General features: G+C 38.9%; 1 protein-coding gene across 1 annotated transcript in view; it reads right to left on the bottom strand.

Annotated features, from left to right (window-relative positions):
- The window catches only part of znf804a (zinc finger protein 804A), a 48,394-nt gene extending 32,144 nt beyond the window's left edge, over positions 1-16,250 (bottom strand). The window contains exon 1 of the mRNA XM_077215359.1: positions 15,510-16,250. Coding sequence (XP_077071474.1) covers positions 15,510-15,620 — 111 coding nt within the window. The 5' untranslated portion in view covers positions 15,621-16,250. The remainder of the gene's footprint in view (positions 1-15,509) is intronic.
- Positions 16,251-23,572: the final 7,322 nt, after the last annotated feature.

The following is a 23,572-nucleotide window of genomic DNA, read 5'->3' as shown; positions in this document are numbered from 1 at the left end:
AGGAGGATTGCTTTCCCCCTTCACGTATGAGGAAGTATATAATACACATTATTTAGATACAGGACAGTGGATGTGAAATGAAAGGAGTGAATTGATAGGTTGCAGACTCCACGCTGGATCTTGGGAAACCCATTTCTCTTCCATATCAGACCTTCAGCTGACACTAGCTGAACAACAGCTGCAGATATTGCACTCTGCAATTTTATTTCACTACATGTCTGATCGAGGGGTTGGCAGCAAACAAGACGCCCGCCAAGAAAGGGCATTACTGTCTCCCTGTGGGTGTCTGCCTGAAAATAACCTCAAAAAGAGTGATAGGAGACAATTGTATACAAATATTTAATCGGTCATCCAAATAGTTAAATAATTCAGAAAAAAGAAAATTGTCATCATTTACTCACTCTCATGTTGTTCCAAACCCTATGGTTTTCTTTCTACAGTGGAACGCAAAAGAAGAAATTATGTATAACATACTGGTTGCTCTTTTTCATGCTGTAACAATGAATGGGGATTCTGGGGACTATAGAGTAGCAATGATTGACGACAGAAAAAAAAAAAATACTCTAAAAGCACCATAAAAGAAGCATGGATGTCAAAGGATGTCCATATGTCGCAAAGGCTGAAATTGAAGTCATTATTTTGAGACAATCTTCCACTTCAGTGGTTGTTCACTGCTATGACCGGATCAGTGAGTCAGCAAGTTGATAATTGAGTTAACAAACCATTCAGACCAGTTTTGTGAATTGGATCAGTCAATTCATTGAAAAGATCTGACTCAAAAGACTTTTTTCATGAACTACTTTTTAGAAGGTGAACTCAGGTATGGCAAGATTCTCTATGAATAATGACTGCTGGACTTCAATCACTTAAACCTGCCCCTTTCTTACAATCGACTACAAGCTTGGATTCACACAATCTCATGGTAATCAGTATGTTTTTTACATTTTGGAGAACTGTTGAAAATGATGACCCGTTTGTGTTATATTTAGGGATGGACCCTCATGTTTTGTCATTATCATTTAATAAATTGTATGTTTTTGTACAAATCACTTCGTAGGAATTAATACAAAATCCCTACTTGTAAAATAGTTACCTTTTCCCGTGAGATTGGGTTTGAGCTGCCTCCATCCAGTCAATAACCAATATATTGAACCAAGCCCTTCCCCACATTATTTGCATTATCAATGTACGTCACAATATGGAAGAAAACAATCTGTTTCTGTTACATTGCATCTTTAAGGGACCAAATGGTCAATATATTCTTCATACACTTTTCCAACGACATAAGGGTGAGCAAATAATGACAGAATAATCATAAATTGGTGAACTAGCCAATAGAATCCATTGGTTTAATGGTTATGCACTGTTCTCCACTTACGATTCAAGACTCTACCTTCAGAGAATCAGGCGGTTGTTATTGAGTAGCCCTCTTAATCAGTCATCAGCCAAGTGTCTTTCCCTCTTAAATGAGAGCACAAATGCCACCAATTTCTGCAGAGAAAAATAACTGCGGTTGCAAATGTCACAAGACCCAAAATCAACAGTAATAAGCTCTTTGATCAATAATAGATCACGCTGTCAGGTACAAACACGTTCTGCATTAATTAGCAGCGCGCGTGGCAAGGCTGACTCGGGTTCACGTGCTGCATCCCTGCCCTCGGAAACAGATCTGATAGGCCTGATGGAAATGTGGGCTTTGATTAGCCTATGACATCTGAGAGGAGAAAGACATTACGTTTGAGGCCACTGCTCCAGTGGATATCTATCTGGGATCAGCAGCATGAGAGAATTGCCTCTGAACTGCTGATGTGTGCAGGGTGTGATCATATCATGAAAAAACAGTAGAAAGATTGACAGAGAAGCCGTTTGATGGCAAACAGATGATTTACCACAGGTAAAGGACAGATAAGTCAATAATATGATGCATGATCTTGAATTCAACACCTTAACCCTATAATGTAGCTACCTTCCTCTCCCTAAACTACACACCACGGATTGATGATTAGATGTATATTAATTGTAACTTGTTTTGTCAATGAACATGAATTTTGATGGTAATTTAGATTCTAGGACAAAATGTCCCCACAAGAATAGTAAAACCTGAAATCACTAACATTATGTGGCAGCCAATGGTCCCCATGAGGAAAATGGCTCAATAAACTTACTAAATAATGTCTTAATGAAAATCGAAAAATGTATGCAGGTTTCTATGGAGTCCCGAAGATGATAGAAAAAGAATGTGTGTGTGCAAGCGTGCGTGTGTCTACCTAACCTCAGGTTGTGCCAGGAGGAGTGTCGCTGTTATAAAGTACAATGCTATGATAAAAGCATCTACTGAATGACAGTTTGCATTTAATTTCTTACTAAATATAAATCTTGAAATGACACATTACCTAATTTGTAATCACAGATATAGACATAGATGGAAAATTATTTTATTTTTTTAAAAGGGGGGGCCACATGTAAATAAGTGGTCTGAAAGGAATATTTCAGGTTCAAAACAAGTTGATCTCAGCTCAAGATTTGTGGCATAAGGTTGATGAGCAGAAAATATAATAAATTTAACTCATGCCTTGTGTTTTTTCTTTCTTTAAAAAAGCACAAGGCACTTAAAATTGAAGTGAATAGATTTAAATGCAGAAGCTTACAATTTAATGAAGCACTTACATTAATTCTTCTGTTAAATCATTAAAACGGTCGTTACAGGGTTTTAGATGTTATGTTGTCATGGCAACAAGTTGAAGATTTAAATATAACCACACAGACAAGATTTGTTAATGACTGACAAATGTGTTAACAGGTATACTGTTTACATTACTTGTGGCTATACTAATCAAAGATTGAGCAACATGTAACAGTAAAAGAGTAAGTGTCTCACTGTAAACCAAATATTTGTTTTATTAAAAAAAGGAGGTACAAGTTGAAATTATTTTTTTGTGGTAATCAACATTATGCTTCAAGTGCAGTAAATTATATCTTGTTTCAAACCAAGAATATTCCTTTAACAAAACAATTCCTTTAATGTAAAAAAAAAAAACTATTAATTAATTTAATCAAAAGCACATTAACTAGAGTATCAGATAAATAAATAAAAATAACTAAATAAAGAAATTAGTTTGAAAAAGATTTCTTTCAATTCAAACTAACATTTCACTTCACATTTCAATTCAGGAGCACGTATTGTCATAATACCACAACCGGTTCAACAGTCCCCTTTATTACCCCAGCTCTATTTTTATGTGCGTGGGTTTTAAGTCAGTTCATAGCCTCAATGCCTCTGTTTATTACTACTGCTCTTCAAAGATGAATTGCATTAGCGACGAGCGCACTCAGCCCAATACAATAACCAAGCACTACCTGGACAGGCGCCAGAACAGTTCTAACATTAGCTCCACATAGCATATGTCAGAGTCGGTGTGTGATCGGCACTCCGAGCTCCTGATTGGGGCAATCCAGAATGGCAAATCAAATCTGCTTTTACAGGGGACGGCTGTTAGTGCTAGAGAAACACTGACCACACATTAATTATTAAACACAGAGATATCAGGCTTATAAATGTACACTGCAGATACACCTCTACAGCGGCAAGGGGATGCTATCTGAACCTCACAAATAGGACCCTTAAGTGCCCCTGAACCCGAGATAAATTTGTGCAATCGAAGAGCTTGAACACACCGCACAGCAAGATGCTGAAAGATTGCATGTCTCCATTAAACTGCAGCAACTTGTGCTCAGGTTATTTTAAGGCAAACAATCGAGGCTGGATATGAGCAAGCAATGTGAGGGCGAACATCGCCCCACTTTGTGGTGACATCTGAAGTCATTTTGCCATTTAAAGCAAGACCACGGGAGCAGAGTGTTCAGGCGAACGCGCCAATATTTACAAAAGCATTGTGCAAGCACAATGGCCGATACAATGCCTCTGGATCGCAATGAAGAGGTGAAAATCCCTTCAAAGCTCCCAAGTCAATAATTGTTTGCCTAATAATATAGATAAAACAACGTTTTGTTGCCTTTTGTTTGCAAAAACGACCCTTTCGTCTCGCTAGTGTCCGTTGTTGACTACCCTAGTGCAGGGAATCATGCCTCTGGCAGCGTTGTAGATACCCAATACATGTTCCCTCTGTCACACATTTCAAAAAGAAGCTTAATTAGTCTTCCAGCTTTTAAGATGCTCTGGCTAATGAATTTCATTAAAGAAGAAAGTAGCCTGATATGTGGGCACTACTCTGACAGATGAGAGGAGGGGAGTGGGTAGAGAGGGAGGCTAGCTGCGTGGGTAGTCCGACAAAGATACAGCCTCCAGCAAAGACTTTATAAAACACACAAAGATGCCCTGCAAAGCTACTTATTATGTAGACAATGACAGCCATCATACTGCTGGGAACGTACATTCTCCTGCATTCCAGCAGTCTTCTTTTAATGAAGAGGGTGTGGGATAACTGGTAAGAAAGTCTTAGGGGTCGCAGAAATGCTTTTACCTTCTGCGAGTCTGAGCTCTCTGCTGATACTGCGAGAACATAAGCCAACTCCTGGCACCTGCCCAGGCCCTGAGCCGAACCCGACCCCTCCCCTGGGTCCTAGCCTACCCCTCCCCTCCATGTAATTTCAGACCACCACTCTACAAGCAAACCAGAGCTTTTGAGCAGAGCCACTACAGAGATAAACATTGCAGCAAGGAAACTAAAACAATGTATTAAATGTATCCCATAACATCTCAAGGTGGACTGCACTTTCAAACCCAGCACTGCGGCAAAAATCAAGAATGCATTTTAAATCAGTTTTGAATATGTATTAAAGGGATGGTTCACCTAAAAATGAAAATTATGTCATCATTTTCTTACTCTCATTTTGTTCCAAACTCATTTTCTTACTCTCATTTTTGTCTTCAGTGAAACAACAAAAGAAGATATTTTGAACAATTGTTAATGTACACACAATGAAAGTTAGTGGGGTTTGGCCATTTCAAGACCCAAAAAGGGCACAGTGAATTTTATCCATATGACTTATATTCCAAGCCTTCTGAATGCTCACAGCAGTATGCTCCTTTTGTTTCATGAACAGTTTGAAATGTAAGCTTCTGAAATCAAAATAAAACATTGATTATGTCTAATGTAATGTAGTCTGTGTATTCATGCATTGATCAATGTTTTCATTTAATTTGAGAGTAAATAAAGACCGAAATTCAATCTATTTATCATACACATTAAGAAAAAAATTGCAAATATAGTGGCACAACAGCTTGTCACTGGTAGTAGGATACTTTTGTACCTTATCTACCCCTACAAGGCTAATAGTAGTTATAGGGATAGCTAAAGGGATAGCTAAAGGGAAAATAGCTAAAGGGATAGTTCACCCAAAAATGAAATTCTGTCATTAATTACTCACCCACATGTTGCTCCAAACCCTTAAGACTTTCATTCACCTTCTAAACACAAATGAAGATATTTTTGATGAAATCTGAGACCTTTCTGTCCCTCGGTTGACAGCTACGCAACTACAACTTGTGAATAAAAGCTTAAATTCAATATGTCCATCATATAAAGAGATTGTGTCTCTTCGGAAATGTTAGACTAAACCGCTCAATTCACATTGATTAGTTTTACGATCTCTTTAGGAACTTTTTGAAGCGTCAAGGTGGTAGTTGCGAAGGCTGTCAATGGAGGGACAGAAATCTCTCAGATTTCATCAAAAATATCTACATTCGTGTTCTGAAAATGAACAAAAGTTTTAAGGATTTGGAACGATATAAGGGTGAGAAAATTTTGGGTGTCCGAAAAAATCACTGAATCCCTTTAAAGGTTCACATTACTAATCCAAGGTACTAATATACACAATTTAAAGACAGATATGGTACAATTTGTCCTTTGCAGTGACAAGCTGCTGTACCCCTAAAGGTATCATTTTTGCTCATTTTGTTCTATCAGACCTCATTTTACGTTACCTTCATGTCCTTTTTTTAAGCTTGACATTTTTGGACCTCTTTGACTTTCATTATATGGTAAAAAAGTAGCTGACACAATCTTCAATTTTATTTTATTTTTTTCACAGAATAGTCATTTGTGTTTGGAACCAAACAAGGTTGAGGAAATGATGAGCTATCCCATCATTATTATTATTATCGATGTGGAGATCGCAATGCTTTTTTCAGGATTCTTCTGCTCTTGCAAACCCAGCACTGCAGTGAATCATTCAATTCATGAGCTGGATATTGAGAGTTGCAGGACCTAAAAGCGCATTTTAAATCAGTTCTGAATATGTATTAAGGTGAAAGAGGCTGTAGGTATAGAAACAGGGTCAAATTTGCCATTCATCCAGAATAGAAGAGGAAATGGGAAGTTATAAATGAGATAACGTTTTCACACAGGTGGAAACATTCTAATAAAGAGCATAAGTGTTTTAAATGACATTTACACTCTCAACTGCAGCACCACACACACAGAAACCCAGCACGAAGAAATCGAAACACAGATTTACACTTAAACACACACACACACACACACACACACACACACACACACACACACACACACACACACACACACACACACACACACACACACACACACACACACACACACACACACACAAACACAGGGACAGGCTCCATAAAACTGTCTCTTTGAGCTCTGCTGCTTTAATTTACACAGCCCGCACCAACTCTATCTCTCTTCACGCTGACCATGCACATTCCCCGGGATCCTTCCACTGTCATTACCGTTGCCGTTGTTTCAAGCAGAGATTAAATGAGAGGCCAGAGGAAGATAAATTCTGAGGATCTGCTGGGCTGCCAGACCAAAAAAGTCAATGCCTTTTCTATGGGAGAATTCTAATGAAGGTACAGAGGAACTAGCCTTACAAATCACCGGAAGGTTTAGAGTATTTGAAGCTCTAAGTGATCTTCAGAACCCTTTGTGTAAAGCTAAAGAAAGAACTAATTGAGGGTGTTATGCAAAATAAAGAAGCCTCTCACTCTAATGTGTCAAATGGGCACTTTTAAGGCATCTGTTTGTCAGTCAGATGCGTTATTTGCATTATGTGAATAACGTATGTCAACTCAAGATGCTGAATTAATGGTCAGAGCTGAAACAATGATTTGTTTTTGTCATCAGTCTCTTCTGGCACAGTGAGCATCTCACTCACAAATACAGCTCTTTTATCTTATTTTTCTGGCTCTTAGATACGTCTATCTTCAGATTTAAAGCCCCGCTTGTATGTGTGATATTGATTATTGGACTGGTGCTGGCAGTATTGTCTACAGAAATAAATAAAAATGCTTGAAAAGAAAGTTTAGATTGAGATTGGTGATGTCATTAGAAAGGAGAGATTACATGGGTCATTCAAAGGTTGCTTTGGGACTAGAATGCCATCAAGAGGGAGAGGGGGATTATGGGATAGCGTGCACACACACACACACACACACACACACACACACACACACACACACACACACACACACACACACACACACACACACACACACACCATCCTTTGGTCAGCCTCAGGAGGCTGAGAGAGATCCTGCAGAATTTAAGTGTCCCAAATCAGAGACCTTTCAACTGTGTCTGATGCAACATGTGCCTCTGCGGTGTGAAATATGCACATATTAAATCTTTATCTTTCAAACTGTCTCTTACCCTGTGTGATATGATAAAAAAGGGCCTATACACTATACCAGCTGAACTTTTCAACCATATTTCAAATGCTATGGAGTTTATGGCTGGAACCTTGTCACAGCACAGCACATTTGTTTGTAAAACTTTCATCTCATCAAGCACACAGCAAGACAAGCAGTCTCACACCAGAGCTCAGGAGCAGAAGGCGTGAAATTGCTGTGATCGTGTACACGTGCAACATATGAAGAGAAAAAACCACAGGCTTTAAACGCATGACAGGCACTGACGACGTTTGAATCCCAGGGTCGCAAGTCAACCGGTTTTCTGAACCGAACCTCAACAAGGATCGCTTTGTTATCTGCTTAGGTGTTTATTAAAGCTTTGAAACAGGGGTTTAAATGTCAATAATCGCCATGGCTACCACATGAAAGGCTGGTGGTTTTCTCTTCTATGAAGTCCAGATCATAGCCCTCACAGACTGAGTAGACGTAATCATGGGGAAGAGATCAGAAATGATATAACCAGCGGATTTAAAATTGTATTGAATATTATAACTTAATAAGGCACACATTCGTCTTGGGGTCAGTTAGATATTTTTATTGGTTTCATTAATACTTTTATTCAGTATAGGGTGCATTAAACTGATCAAAACTAAAAAAAAAATAATAATAATAATTTTGTAATTTTTTATTTTTTTTTTACTTTTGAACTTTCTGAAATCACGGTTTCCATAAAAATATTAAGCAGCACAACTGTTTTCAGCATTTGTGAAATAAATGTTTCCTGAGCAGCAAATCAGCATATTAGAGTGAAGGATCATGTGACACTGAATACTGGGGAAATGTTGCTGCTGAAAAAAATGTATAATGTAATTTCAAAATGGTTTCAATACCTCTTTGAAAACTTACACCATCTGCATTCTATTCAAAACAACACTGCCCAAATCGGACAGGCCAAGGCTGAAATGATTTTTTGTTCTTTTCTCTGACGTCTCATGATCTTTAAACACACGGCAGACCTCCATCAATTAGCTAACGTTCTGATTATTAGAAACTGATCATAGCTCAGTCTATAGCGAACCCTAGTGAGAGGTTTTAAGTGCTTTTGGAACACAAACACTTTGACGTGCACATATATACACATGAGAAATAAGAAAACAAGCCCAAGAAACAAACGCACGCACGCACGCGCACGCGCACACATGCACGCGCACGCACACACACACACACACACACACACACACACACACACACACACACATACACGCGTGTTTTGAAATTGTAGCCAGAAAAATAAAATAAGCTTTTTGTAGTGAATGTTTATGGTGATAAGTTCAAGGTGATATGGATCTATTTCCTACAGTTATTTTGTACATAAATCAGTCTGCTATCAAGCTCAAGTGCTAGTGTCTGACCATGACTCCGCCTCCTGGATCTAAATGATTGCAGATTAAGAAGTGGCTGGCAGGAGACAGCAAAGGCTCTGCCGCCCCAGTCTGACTCCATTTTGCCCAGAGATGAAGGTGACGACACTTGAATAATTAACAACCATAAATAGAGACTTTAAGCCTCTCTCTCTATCTCTCTCTCTCTCTGGAGTAGAAGAAGAAAATAGAACATTGTGAGACAGGAAAGCCACTCTTAGAAACAATGGCGTACTTTCAAGGCACGACAATCAGTGTTATACTTTAGTTTATTCAAATTTCATTATGTATTCAGTTTTCAGTCTCAGTATTTTTTTTTTTATTAGGATACTAATTTTGTTAGACTCCTAATATAGCACCCTTTTGCAATGACACATACTACACTTTAACAGAAACCGCACAAAAAAAATAAATGCAAACCAAGTTTAAGGTAAAAGTTTTACTCACTCAAATATACAACAAAAGCACTCCATGCTACTTGCTGACAAAGAAATGTGCTATAAATGTGCCACTGCTACATTTTACAGTAAATTAACTACCATCGCTCTGGCATCTCTGGGACATTTATGATACAGCAGCATGGACCGGACTCACTCAGATTTTGTGTCCATCTCAGATGCCCCATACTCGATAACAAAGTCACTCGATTTGCCACATTTTGTGCAGTTTATGGCACTGAATCATTGAGTTTTCTCAATCATCTGCAGCATTATCTGGTGTAGACTCTTATGTCTGTTATGTGCTTATTTATTATTGTGTTGTCTTCCATTTATGCATAATGTTTACACCCACTGACATTCAAAGGATTTGGGTAATACATTATTTCGATAGTTCACTTTAGACGTTCTCCTGATGTGAGAGTAAAAAAATGTTTAAAATAAATGCTGCTCTTTTGAAAAAATGTTTAATTATTTTTAAAAAAAAATCAAGTTACAGTCTAACAACCATTGATTTGTGTGCACAGTATCTCAGACTTCTCACAGATCAGAAATCTCACTGAATAAAATATAATGTCAAATTAGGTAAGTATAAAAATAAGTGTAAAATTAAGTGTTAAATATGATTTTAGTATTTTACTTAGTCATTTACATGTTTGTGTAAATATCTCATTTGTTTATAAATATAATAAAATCAAGCTATACATTCCATGAATTATAAATGCTGTCCATAAATGAATAACATACGTTTTTGGTTTCTCTCCAAATGTAAAAAAAAATGTATGTGTGCCAGAGCCACACGAATAGTAATGAATAGTAATGAGATCAGGTTGGATTTAGAAAGAAAGTGGCAAAAAAAAATTTACAAGGCAGAGTGAGAAAGAGAGAGAATGAAAGAGCAGGATGAGAGCAGAGCAGAAGTTAATTGACTTGAGTCAAAGACAAAGGCCCTAGTATTCAGAACTCTAATAATATCATTGCTTGCTGAAGAATCTGAATACGAGACAGATAAAAAGAGAGATAGAGAGAGGTAGGAGATTCAGTGAACACCTACACACTTAACGCAGAGCTCATCAGAAATACTGTGGTCACCTGGAGGACTCCTCACGTTCCCTCTCTACACCTCTCACCCCCATCTGTGCTCAATCTCAAACACGGCCCAATGGCAGTCGTTTACCAGCGCTCGGCTCCGGTAAAGTTTAAGGTGGGCAGCGGTGAAGCTCAATAAGATCATGGTCTGCCGCTGTGTTACTCAGTGTTTTCAAACTTGCTCAGTGTGCAGCACTTTTTTTTTTTTTTTTTGAAAAGGAGCGCTTCACTTCGATCAAGCATCAAATCAAGTGAGACGAGGCAGCTGGGATGCTCTGCATTATAATATCACTCAAAGGAATGGAGAACATTAAAAGGCTCTCAGCACTTGTATTGCGGTGAGTGGCTATGAGCAACGATGGGGACTCGTTCAATTACTGGCACAACCACAGGGCTCCTTTCCAGAGCTGCACCTGAACCTTCCCATACCTACTGCATTTATTTTTTATTATTTCACTCTGCATCTGTATTATTTAGCATTAACACAAAAGCATAAGGAGTGATAAAGGGTATACTGTTGTGGAAACCATGACACATTTTATCATTATTTGATGAAGAGATAGTTTAAAAGAACTGCATGCATTTGAAACAAATCATTATTACACCTTTATAACATTATAAATGTATTTACTGTCAATTTTGATCAATGTGATGTATCCCAAATGCAAACAAAAAAACAAAGTTTAGATATTAGACTACTTTCTGAAGCTTGTGGTAACTATGGAATATATTTTAATGGAAAACAGCTGCATAAATATTCCTCAAAATTTGTTATTTTGCATTCCACTGGGAAAAATTAATAACAGCATGCAGGTTTGGAAAAACACACAAGCAAATAATGCCAAAGTTTTCATTTCTGGGTGAACAATTCCTTTAAGACTAGTATGCTTTCAGGGTCAGAGTGAATGTGTCACAGGCAATGATATGGCAGAAAACGTCCCTCAGGAGGCAGAAACTCTGTAAGGAAGCCTCACTGTATGGTGCCCTTCAGTTGTACAAGGCCAGAGCTCAGGGAGGGCAGGGTATTTTTACTCCACTGCTTACGAGTGCAAAACCCTTCCGACACGTAGAAAACTGCCTTGCAAAGTTCAAGCGATTATATTGAGACAAGCGCTTCGGAGAAGGAGATCGGTCTCACCAAGTTAGCCGCTTATTCTGCATTGGAACAGCGGGGAAATTATAGAGCTTGTGGCCAGCGACTTAAATATTTATGAGGGTAAGATGACAACAATGACGGCATCAAATCGCCACGAACGTTTCATCTCCGAACATCAGGTGAGCCGAATACAGAAAGGAGAAAGGGTAAAGCTGCCATGCTACTGTGTAATTGTGCTATTATACCTCAGCAGCAAGCCTACAGTCAAACCCCGCTGTGCCTTTGTGCCTTCTAAGTACACAGTTTATTCAATGGGGTATTTTCTGTGAATCAGTGTGAAAATGGGTTCACTGTCAGTAAAAAACATGGGATTAGCACTTTTATAAGGGCCCCTGGAATCTGCTCTGTGCCTCTTTTGTGCAGAGAGAAGGAGAACAACACAAGCAGGGCAAGAGATTTGATTTGTAACAGTGAATACCTCCAAAACACACACAAAGAAACAAACACCGTGTCTGCAGGGTTCGGAGAGAATGATCCCATTGTTATAAAGTTAACAGCACTGTGAAATGAAATTGATGCAGCACTAGAAGGCAAAACGCCACGTTCAGGGTATTTAAATGAACCTGGCGTTTATGAGTAACAGAAGGCCATGAATGGAGTGAATTTTAATCAGCCGAGTGCGAGCGTGCCACACATTTGTCTCGGGCGTGCGTAAAGTTAACTACATCTGTCTGCATTCGGCAGTGATGACAAGCCTTGGGTTCTCCCCGTCTGTAAATAATGCATGCTGCATGGTGCGATATCTAAACGCTCATTTCTCCCTCACACCTGGATGGGGCCGAGCGGTAAAACGCGGCGAAAGGTTGCAGAGGCTAATCGCCCGCGCTACTACATTAATTACCCCGCAGCAGAGCTCGTGCACGGGGCCTGGTCAGGGCTAGAGCTGGATTTCTGCTGTAATTCTCAATTAGGAAGGCACTCAGAGTGCATCCGCACACACATACACATTGTCCTCCCACAATGCAAATTGTCAGGCCAGCTTTCCCAGAAGGGAAAGACAAAGGGTAAGAGGAACATAATAACATTTTGCCCTTTTTCATTTTCTCTCCTCCCTCTGTTTTAGTCTCTTTCCCTGGCGCTCTCAGCGATTAAGCTAGTCTGCTGCTGCCTCAGCTCTTGGACACAGGCAGTGGTGATTGGGCTTCACATACTTTTGTGCTTTGGATGGTGGCATGAAGATAACAAGCCACAGGATCATGGTTCACTACAAAAAGAATAATAATACATGAAACAAAAAGGAATCTGAGAGCGACAAAGGAATTTTAATTCCGTGCATATCACGTTAGCAACATCCAATCTACACAATCGCCCAGATCCCCTGCGCAATCAGCACAAGAGCTGATTATAACACCTGTTCATTCTGTCATGCATCTGCCAATAGAGGCACTGTGACAATACATACCGTATAGATATTCAGCATAAGGATCCTTTCCCAGAGCACAGTGGTGTCTAAAAGCGGCATCACTGAGTGGAAATGGATGCTCACATCACAGCTCAGCGGGGAGATGGGCTGACTTAGCAGCGACTGTGAGGAAATCAATACGAGCGTTGAAATAACCCCGTTGATATGCATATTCATGGAAGCTAAAGCAAGGGGCAATATTCCACTCAGGCGCTTGTGTCTGACTTTATAAGAGTCCACCGACATGGCACAGCTCCAAACAGGTACTCATTCAGTTTAATAAATCAGGTTTTTACTCCCTTGTCACATCTGGACTAAACAAAACAAAAAGCAAAACAAAGCAAAATAAAATAAAGTAATTTAAGAAATTATAGACATTTATACAATAGAAAGTACTTTGCTTCTCTTCCAAAAATAAACATAATATATAATTTTAAGTTTCAAAATGGTGTTAAACAGGGTTCCATGCAATTTTCTAAACTCTTTTTAGAAAAGAGATTAGACAATTTGACTCTAACATTATAAGAGTCAAAGTCCCTGTTATGGGCCATTCAATAGAAATATGCACAACTTGTTTTGTTTTGTTTTTTCACTCAAAATTATTGTTTGAACCCAGCCCTGTGGTGCGCTGAGAAATCCGGGAGAGCAATACTACTAATTACAGAGATGGATTTCATAGCGCAAAAGTCCACAGTACCATAAGAGTGACAATGGGAACACTCACACTCTCACAGTTATATCGTTCTTATCCTTCCTCCTCTCCTTTCCTCTGCGTCTGAGCCACGCTGAACAAATGTTCTACAGCACAAAGCTTTTCTTCTGGACTAAAATATCACTGCACCAGGAAAGAGAGCCAGATGGCACTGCACCAGTGCTGGGATAAGCACAGCTTTCTTGGTCTGCCTTTCATACCCATACATCTGAGAGTGTGTGTGCACAAGTATATGATATCTACAGCTGCTCTATGCAGCAGAGGGAGTAATGAACGAAATTTACTGTGTTACAGAGTGGTGGCAGTGATGCACACAATGCTCCGCCGTAATTTTGAATTCACTGAATCCAGGTTCTCCCTGCGACAGAGTGGGAGATGTGTCAAACCTGATAATTGCATTAAGATTAAGATCGAGCCGACAACGGCCACCGAAACCTCATTCTACTTTCCGTTCGTGCTTGAGAAACAATCTGTTGCTGCTTTCACAGTTACGCCACCCAAACGTTCCCTCAGCATTAGCCTTTCAGCTGGAGGCGGGAGGCAGATGAGCAGGATTGGCGCTTGATCCCGAGCCAAGAGCTTCAATATTTCATCTCCAATCATTTTTGATTCTTTTGAAAGGAGGAGGCTGCTGTCAAGAAATCTCTGTTTCCTCCAACTGACAGAGATGACACGGGGAGGCTTGAGAAGGAAGCAGTGAAAGAGAGTATGAAATTTCACTTCCACATTTAAAAGCTTTGAAATATGCTTCCTTTCAGGAGCCAAGCGCATTCATTAAATTACACTGTACGGCTGCATCATGCATCGTATTACTTTGTGTTTATAATCCCGCTTAACTCACCAGCAAACTGAAAAAACAATATTCAGACTGCTCTTAGAGTAATTATGAAAAATAATATTTTACTAACACTGATTTTGTTTTAAAATTCCCCTTTGTGCTGTCCTAGATATGGCGGGTTTATAGCAGAGAGTTTGTGCGGAAATAGAGGCAGTTTTGTGGGAGCACAAACAGGAGGATTATTTCGAGGGCAAGGCCAGAAAAGTACGGTTAGACTAAATCCCAGGCCATGACTGTGAGTAGAGATTAATTTGATCCCTATCCATCTGTTAGGAATTTAGATATGGGCACAGGCTAGAGCAGCATTTCCTTTCTCCATCTGCAACTTTCCTCGTAAACAGGAAGTACTGAAAATAAAGTCATTTCGCAACACTTTTCCAGAAGGTTCATTCCTTGAGCAACTTCATTTTACGTTCCTGTTACAGTTTAATTACTTGTGGAATGCTTATAATCTATCATTATAATTTCAATTTGATCCCTCACTGAAAAAATGGTAACATCTCAAGTCAAAAACCTTATTAAACATTACTGAATCAACCTAAATTCATTAATTCATACCAACAAAGCAAATGTTTTGGGGTTAAATCAGGTAGAAATAACTTAAAGTAACACTTGCAAGCTACCCCTTTTTATAGTGTACCTGTACAGATTTTTACTATAATAATAACAAAAGTATTATTACAATACTAATTCATTACAGTCAAATGTATAACATGTAAAGTGTTTCCACAGTACAGAAAAGTTTCAAAAGGCAAAGTTACTGGCTTCAAAAGAGATGCAAACAATTCCTAAGCACATGATCAAACACACATTCGTACGGGAGACGTGGTAGTTACCAAGTTTTTGTTGCCATTCTTGCTGAGGGGACCTCGGAAAACTCCCTTGATGTTTCGAAAGTGTCCATTGCTGAGGTGTGTGGAGCTGATGACAATGTAGTAACACGCCATGGGGGACCCGAAGCTGCCATGCACAGAGTCCAGCCAAAGACAGAGAGAAATAAGTCCACCCAACAAGCCTTTTCTTTTGTTTCTCTGTTAAAGATGAAAGGCACAAGCTCACTTTCCCTCAGTCAGGAACGGAGCGAGTAGGTTCCCTCATCCTCTCGGATCCTCAAACATCAGTCATTTCAGCTCGGTCTGTTACAGTCACTTTGAGGGATTTTTCTGTTGTGCCTCTGCTTCTTATAGTAGCCTCCAGCAAATGCGTTATCCCGCTCTCTCCTCTTCTGTACAGCGGCAGCGAGAGTATAGCAGAGCTGCTAACTCGTTCTTTCCTCTTCCTCAGTCTCGGCTCTCTGCGCTGGGCTGAAGTGTGTCTGGGTTGAGACTTCTGCTCGATGCGCAAGTGATACGCGCTAGTGAGAGAGCTCCGCTGGGTCTGGCAAAGGAAAGCATGGTGTTATAGCGCACCGTGCGTTGCCGGTCCAATGAACGGGGCCAATGGCGAACAAGCCTCTGGTCTGATGGTGAGGACTGGGATGAGAAGTGCATCTGTCACATGCTGCTTTTCCAGATCCACTGAGTCAGCCTCTACTCTCCAGCCAACCAGGATTCAGCATCTTTTTTCTCTCACACACCCCCTCTCTTTCCCTCATTAGTCCTTTCTCTCTCTCTTGTGAGTGCGTTCTTTCTCAGGAAGGAGCTGAGGCAGCAGTCAGGAGCAGGTAAAGGAAGGTTGAGGCGCAGTATGTATTTGTTACATCCACTATAATCTATCTTTAATGTGTGTGAGAGCTGCTATAAAAAGATGTATATATTCTAAGAATACAGATACCTGGAAATAAAAAGTCCCAGGTGGTGAAGTTTACACAAGTTGGGTATTTCCTAATGAGGAAGTGTGGAAATCCATAATGCCATTGCTATAATCATAATTTCCATGGTGATACGATGTAACTGAAGACTCATGACTTATTTATGAAGAAAATTACATTATACATGCTAACTGAAGAAAGATCAAACAGCAATTTTTAACTCGTTTTATTTCAATGAAGAGTGGAAAAAACAAGCTTCAAAACAGTGTGCTGTTTGAGTATTGGGAATCCGGGGTCAGAGTTCTCTGGATGCATTGCATGCCTATTTAAGAACTACACTGACTGCAGCACTAAACATAAAGAGAAAGAAAGAGAAGCATACGAGCTTCTACAGAGCATGTGGCTGCAAGAAAACATGCCGGGGAGGGAGAGAGAGAGAGAGAGAGAGAGAGAGAGAGAGAGAGAGAGAGAGAGAGAGAGAGAGAGAGAGAGAGAGAGAGAGAAAGAGAGAGAGTTCACTTCCCACCCCCCAATTTTAGAGGAGCAATAAAGCCTCGTAACTAAGCAACGCAGTTTCTGAATCAATTCTAAATTGCATACAGTAGGAGAGGCAGATGTAAGGGGCAAGACGAGTGGGTGCACACATGTACAAATGTGTCTTCAATATGGTAAGAGACATTGTAACTGGTAACTTTGTAATAAATAAAAAAACGATGGGAAATATGTCATTTGTGGATTATATTAATGAAAACTCCAGCGACAGGAAGACGTCTTGGCATGTTTGAGACAGCAGCATAATTGAATGGAGTGGAAGACAGATATCTTGGAAAGCACTGTGACCAACTGCCAATTAAAATGAACCATCAGGGGCTGATTTCAAATGAGAGAACAAATGCTGTTATTCGTTTAATAAGTGTTTGAACCTGCTCTTGAAAATCATTCTTTCAATCATTTCAAAGAAAAAATGTCCTTGAGCAGCCTAGATAACTTTGAAACAGTAATTTAGTAATTGTGCAAGAAATGCAACCAAAAAAAAAAAAACACCAAAATATACATCTTTTGTGCATTACTACTTTCTTCTGCCATGGATTCAAATCTCAAGTTAACAGTTTAACAGTTTAACAGTTGAGGCCAAGCCTCCGTAACTAACTCTTAAACGTCACTTTAGAACTAACGAAGGAACATTGAGTCGCTTCATTGAAGCTTGTTGTATTATGTAGAGTAGAGTATTATGGTATTATGAGAGAAGGGTCAACTAAATGACTGTACTCTCTTCATCTGATATAGGAATCCATTCTTCAGGTCGATGTCCATAATATTACAGTATATCCAAAAAATCAGTTTGAATGTTCAGTGAGGAAAGGGATATGTCTTTCCCATAACAGTGCTAAAACAACTTCCTTGTTCTGACTCACTCATAAAGACAGAATTTACCGACTGGCTGAGATGATGCAGTTCTCTGCGGGTACTTGAGCGCTGAACGGCCGCTGAAGGCCTGGAACTCACATCTGCGAAAGAATTGTAAAAAAAAATTGTAAAATAGGCACTATGAATATATATGAGTCACATATTTGAGGTTTAAATAACTACATTCTCACCAAAAAACTCTTAAAACTACATTTCAAAACTTAATAATATGGTAGATTTGCTCCACCGCCACGACAGTGATACAAACAGTGAAACGGTTAGAGTGCTCTTACTGGGTGAATATAGTACTACTGGAAAAGGCTGTCAGCCAATCAGATTCAAGAACCAGAAAGAATTGTTGTATAAATACTGCATATGTATGTATGTATGTATGTATATATATATATATATATATATATATATTTACATATAAAATGTAAACACTATAGCAGAATATATAGCCTACTGGTTAATATTTCTGCTATCACACATAGCCCAGCCCTATGCTTGTATTGAAATGTTTTTTTTTTATACATACTTATTTAAACATACTAATGCTATAAAAGAACAGTGAAAGAAAAGCATTCAGCTTTGATTAAATTCAGCAATACCTAAACAAAATGAAAACTTTTCATTTTTACAAAAGATGGATGATTTTGAGATGGCCTATAAACTGCTTAAACAAATCACCATTCATTATTTATCTAAATGCATTTATTGACCGCTGAATCATTAGGTTTGTAATGAGTGTGGTGTGGACCATTTCGCTGAGAGAAAACATCAAATGCATTTCCGATAAAGAAGCATCTATTCCCCTTAACCAGCCGATAACTGCAACCACAAGGAGACCATTATTAGAAAACTAATGGAAACAACATAGAATGAACTGCTTTCCTTGCAGTAACAGCCATTTCTGTGGAGAGAAATATCACTGAATAATAACCGCAACCATAAGGAAGAGGAGGAAGAAAGTTTTCCTCGGAAGTCTCTTAGTTTGACCTGTCAGCTGTCAGGAAGATTTGTTCCAAGTGAAAAGCTGCACTTCGCTGGTTCTATTGGTGTGGTCATGCAGCATACAGTGGTATTCAGTTAAGGCCATGAACATAAGGCAGAATGGGCCCCTGTTTCCATCTGTTTTTCTGTCAATACTCGTTGAGCTGCCTACCAACCTCTGCAGTTCAAGACAATATGCAGCCAGTAAAGGCTTTAGAAATAACTTGCGTGTGGGTGGTTTGATTCTTCTCAGAAAACAATGTTAATATATTCTGCAATCAGCAGACTTATGATGACTATATCTTGGAAAGCAGGACGTGTCTCTTCATTATCAAGAACCCGCAGTAAAGGATGCTGTCTTTTTTATTTTTTAACATTCACTATACATAAAGACAATCCAAAGTAATTTCTCTCAGTTACTTCCCAACAAAGACATAGCTACACAGCCAAATCCTGTAACTACAGCGCTGTTTCATGGTCTGATGATAAAGCACAGTTGTTGGAAAGGACAGGCTTTGTTCTTTATAATAATGGCATTCAGATCTGAACAATGAGCCGAGTGCACAAACACAAAATTAGCTTTGACTGATTGCTACCTGTGCGATCGCCTCGGCGCTGCCTCCCACCCAACATGCATGACATTTCATAAACCAGAAAATTACAAAACCCCATTATTCTTCTATAATATGCAGCCAAGCATGCAACAACTTTAATATCTCTTATGTGTTAGCACAGCAGTTCCAGGAATTGTGAACATGGCAATTAAACATCTGCTGTCATCTTCCCCTGTGTGGTTCAGAGGTAGTAGAAAAGTTTTTGCCAGCATGACAGAAAACTTTCAACAGAAGTGATGTTGTTAGAAGAGCAGAATTTCTGCTGAAAGGTTCATATTCTGTATTCCATTAGAACCGATTGTGGACGGGGCTTAAAGTCGGCTTGAAGCGAAAAATGCGAAAGTCTTTTCTTCCCTATTGTGACGTATATCCAAGTGAAACGGCTTCTTGAAAAAAAAGCAGTACGACGGGACTTGATTTTGTCCAACGAGAATTGATTGGATGGCTGTGGTTTGCTATTGCTGTGATGTCATTTGAGTGACAGGTTGATCCCACCATCTCGCCAGTAAACACGCATCAGAAAAAAGAAGAGATGTCACTTCAAGTGGGGAGGGAAGCGACTTTGAGTAAAGATTACGAGGGAACATAAATAAAAAATTATGATGTGCATGTATAAATGATTTATTATATATATTGCAGTAAAAAAAAAAAAAGAATTGTCAATTTTGATTTCATGGTGACTTTAAAACGGAAGTGTAACTCTACTACATTTATAGTGCCCATATAGCAAAAAATTCCTTGTTTTATTAATTCAATTATTTACTCTTTTTTTTTTTTATAATGTTTATATAAAAGAAAGCGAATACATGTAAAATGAGTGGAGTGTTTAAGTGGAGTGGCAATATTATTTTTTCTTTTGAATCCATTCAGTAAAATACTTAGTTCAGATTTGTTCACTGATCCTTTCTGGGGGGTTAAATCAATTCACTCAACTGATTCTTTAATAACTAAAACAACTCTTAAAGTTGCAATGCAACCAAGTAACAACAGATCTTATAACAGATTGTGTTACAGTTTATCGAAAAGGAAAAACAAGTTGGGGAATTGGGGACTTGGTTCTATTCATCGGCTGTTGATTGGATGAAAGAATATCTGAATGTGAGCTTGTGTTAGTTTGTAAGAAAGAGGCAGAGTTAGGACTAAATTATTGGAGAGGTCCAACAGTACATCAGCAGAGAGAAGTCTGGAAGATCAAGTTTTGAGAAAAAGAAAATTAAACCACATGGGCAAATGATTCACAATAAGATCTATATCATGCATTTAGACAACAGATTTCCATTTCATGCTGACTTTACTATTTATAAAAAATGAATGTGTACAAATGTCAAAAGAGACGCCAGAAAGAGTGTTTAAGCATCCTGCAAATTACAACAATGCAGATCTAAAAAAAATAATCTTTCGATTTTTATTCACAATTTGATAACTTATCTTTATTTGTTTCTAAAACACTGATTCATTCATGAATGAAACACCACTACTGTGTGTAGGCTTCAAGTACAACCCTAGTAGCATGCATATACTGCTGTAATATTTACAGTGCGCAGAGTTAATGTAGAGTATGCCCAACCATGCTAACATCTAAATATATAGACTCTGAGCTAAAAAATGAATAACCATGGGGTATTTTCTCCCTTTCGAATTGAACAGCAGCTATGCCATGTTGTTTCGCTACAGTAGCTCATGTTGGCAAAGAGAGAGAAGTGAATCTAAAAGGATAACACACAGAGAGCTTTGTTAAACAAGGGAACTTTTTGGCAACAACCACACAGCTCCAACAGATTTAAAGCTCTGAGCTCAAGAGTACATATGGAGCAATGAGCCGACCACTGCTCGGGGAAAACTACTCAGGATTCACCCAGCTGACAGGAGAACAGACAATGTCAGAAAATCTGACCAGCTGGAAGATTCTACCCCACTTAATCTCAGACATATTTGCAGAAAGTCTCTCGAGGTGCTGGGGTATAAAGATCTTATTGTAAGAGCAACTAAAGAAACCCAGTAGCCACTTTATACAAAGGTGTTCTATATATCAGTCGAACAGCATTATCCAATAAAAGCTTCCAAGTGCAAAACTATAACTCATTTTCTACCACATTCGGATTCCAGAATTTGTTTTATACTGTGCGGCAGATAAGAACTAAAGCTTTCCTCTCCGTGTGCCATATGGACATCAGGCTGTGGCGTTCTGAACCGTAGCCTGCTCCCAAATTAATTAAGTCGTTAATTTGTTGCACAAGGGAACATTTGAAAATTGTTTAACTCGTGTCACAGTCTGTCGTATTCAAGTTTATTTGAACATGTCTGTCATGATGTCGCCCTAATGCTATCATGCAAGTCTGACATAATGGGTCGTGACAGCCTGTGAAACAACTCTGATAGAGTCCTAAAAGAGCCGCTTACGGAAGGTCAGCTGAACCTTTGATGAAACTCTGAGAAACAGAGTTCAAAGGAAAACTGCTTTGATGCCACATATGTCGTTGCCGTATTACGATTTATGAAAATAACTACGATGGTAACTAAAGCGAAAAGCACAGAGCCAAACTAATTAGTTAAATGGATGGGTCCACATCTGAGGTGAAGTCATATCGGAATATTGTCATTTCTAACCCAGTTTTACAGTCGGTGCGTAAATGGACTTCTGTGTTGCAGTTGCAGCTGAAATTCAATAACTGCACGGTAATCACTTTACCCTTTAGAAAATTATTGATCTGGACACAGTCGTCTCTGCCTGACTTGATATCAGAGACTGATATTCCTATGGGTGCTAATCTAGCATCACTGAAGCCGCTCTCGCCTCACTTCTGAGCAGAAAAGTTGACGGGCCTCAGAGACGAGCAGTTTATTAGCACAGCTTCCACGGCAACTACAAAGGTGGATACTAAAAATACTCAGCAGTGGCTGTACAAAGCGCACACCCTCCCTGCATGCAAGAAATCTGTAAATGACACTTCACAGCATTGAGGATCTTCTCTGACGATGGAGTGATTCAGGCAGGATGGCATAAAGAATGACAGCTGTTGTGGCGTCAAGTGTCTTTGTCACACAATTGCTGGTATTGTGCCAGTTTCTACCTTCCATCTTCCTCAACACAAGTTGATATGCGTGCAAGCTGTATGGTGCTCTCTACTGCCCTGGGTGATGTCAACATCCATGTTCAGAATTTCTTGCATACTGCTTGTTGTTTTAGAGGACCATATGCATTTGCAAAGCTCAACATTTTGAACAGTAGTAAAGTTTGATACGTAGTTGTTGGATGACTTTACTTTGTTGCATGTTCAATTCAGTAAATGGTGTTGAGTAATGAACTTCACATTTGTATTCCTCTTTTGAGGAAATGTCTCTCTGAAGTTCTGCCAATTGAACCAAATAATGAGACAGTAAAGCATTATTAAAAATAGATTGATATAGCTTCTTGTTAATTCCTCTCGATGGAAATGGAAGGACCAATCAAGTGCATTGAATGGAATACAGTATTTTACCAAATGGTCATCCAACTGTTCTATGCACAGTTGCACACACAAAAAATCTGTATACTGTGTAGGGGAGAGTGGGGTAAGATGAGCCAGTGGGTAAGATACCCCCTTTATCTTGACAACATACACTTTTATTGTCATGTGACCATGTATTTTGGAACCACACATAATATCTGCCAGACTGTGAAAAGGAGAAACACATGGGAAGAGTGGAAGGCATGCATTTGGCTGTTACATCAAAGCAAATTTGTCCAGGTCTAAAAATATTGATGATCGATATTGGTGGTTTAGAAATGTATAAATCTATGCAAATCATTTAGCTAAATATTAGCCTGAATTAGTAAGCTAGCTAGTTCTGTCCAAAATGGCAGTTATGGGGCAAAGTGAGCCAAATGTTGTGGGGTAAATTGAGCCAGCATTTTAACTTACCTACAATAGGTCACTGTAGTTAAGTTAAATATCTTAAGAAGAATAAACTTTCAATGTAATACTACGCAACTTTAGTTTAGTTTATAATTTTTTTATAATTATTATTTTTAGTTTGGGTTTATTTGATAGGAACGATGTACAAGTAGGCTACACCAAATAATTTTCTGATAAGAACCAAAAGATGCTTAATCATATATATCTTTCCATGTAGTCCCTAATGGCCTAACATGTTC

The sequence above is a fragment of the Siphateles boraxobius genome, unplaced genomic scaffold (genome assembly GCF_051911475.1).
Source record: "Siphateles boraxobius isolate OS27281-9 unplaced genomic scaffold, OSU_SipBor_1 7, whole genome shotgun sequence".
Taxonomy (NCBI): domain Eukaryota; kingdom Metazoa; phylum Chordata; class Actinopteri; order Cypriniformes; family Leuciscidae; genus Siphateles; species Siphateles boraxobius.
Note: the sequence above shows the minus strand (reverse complement) of the source record. Positions and strands in the feature narration are given on the sequence as shown.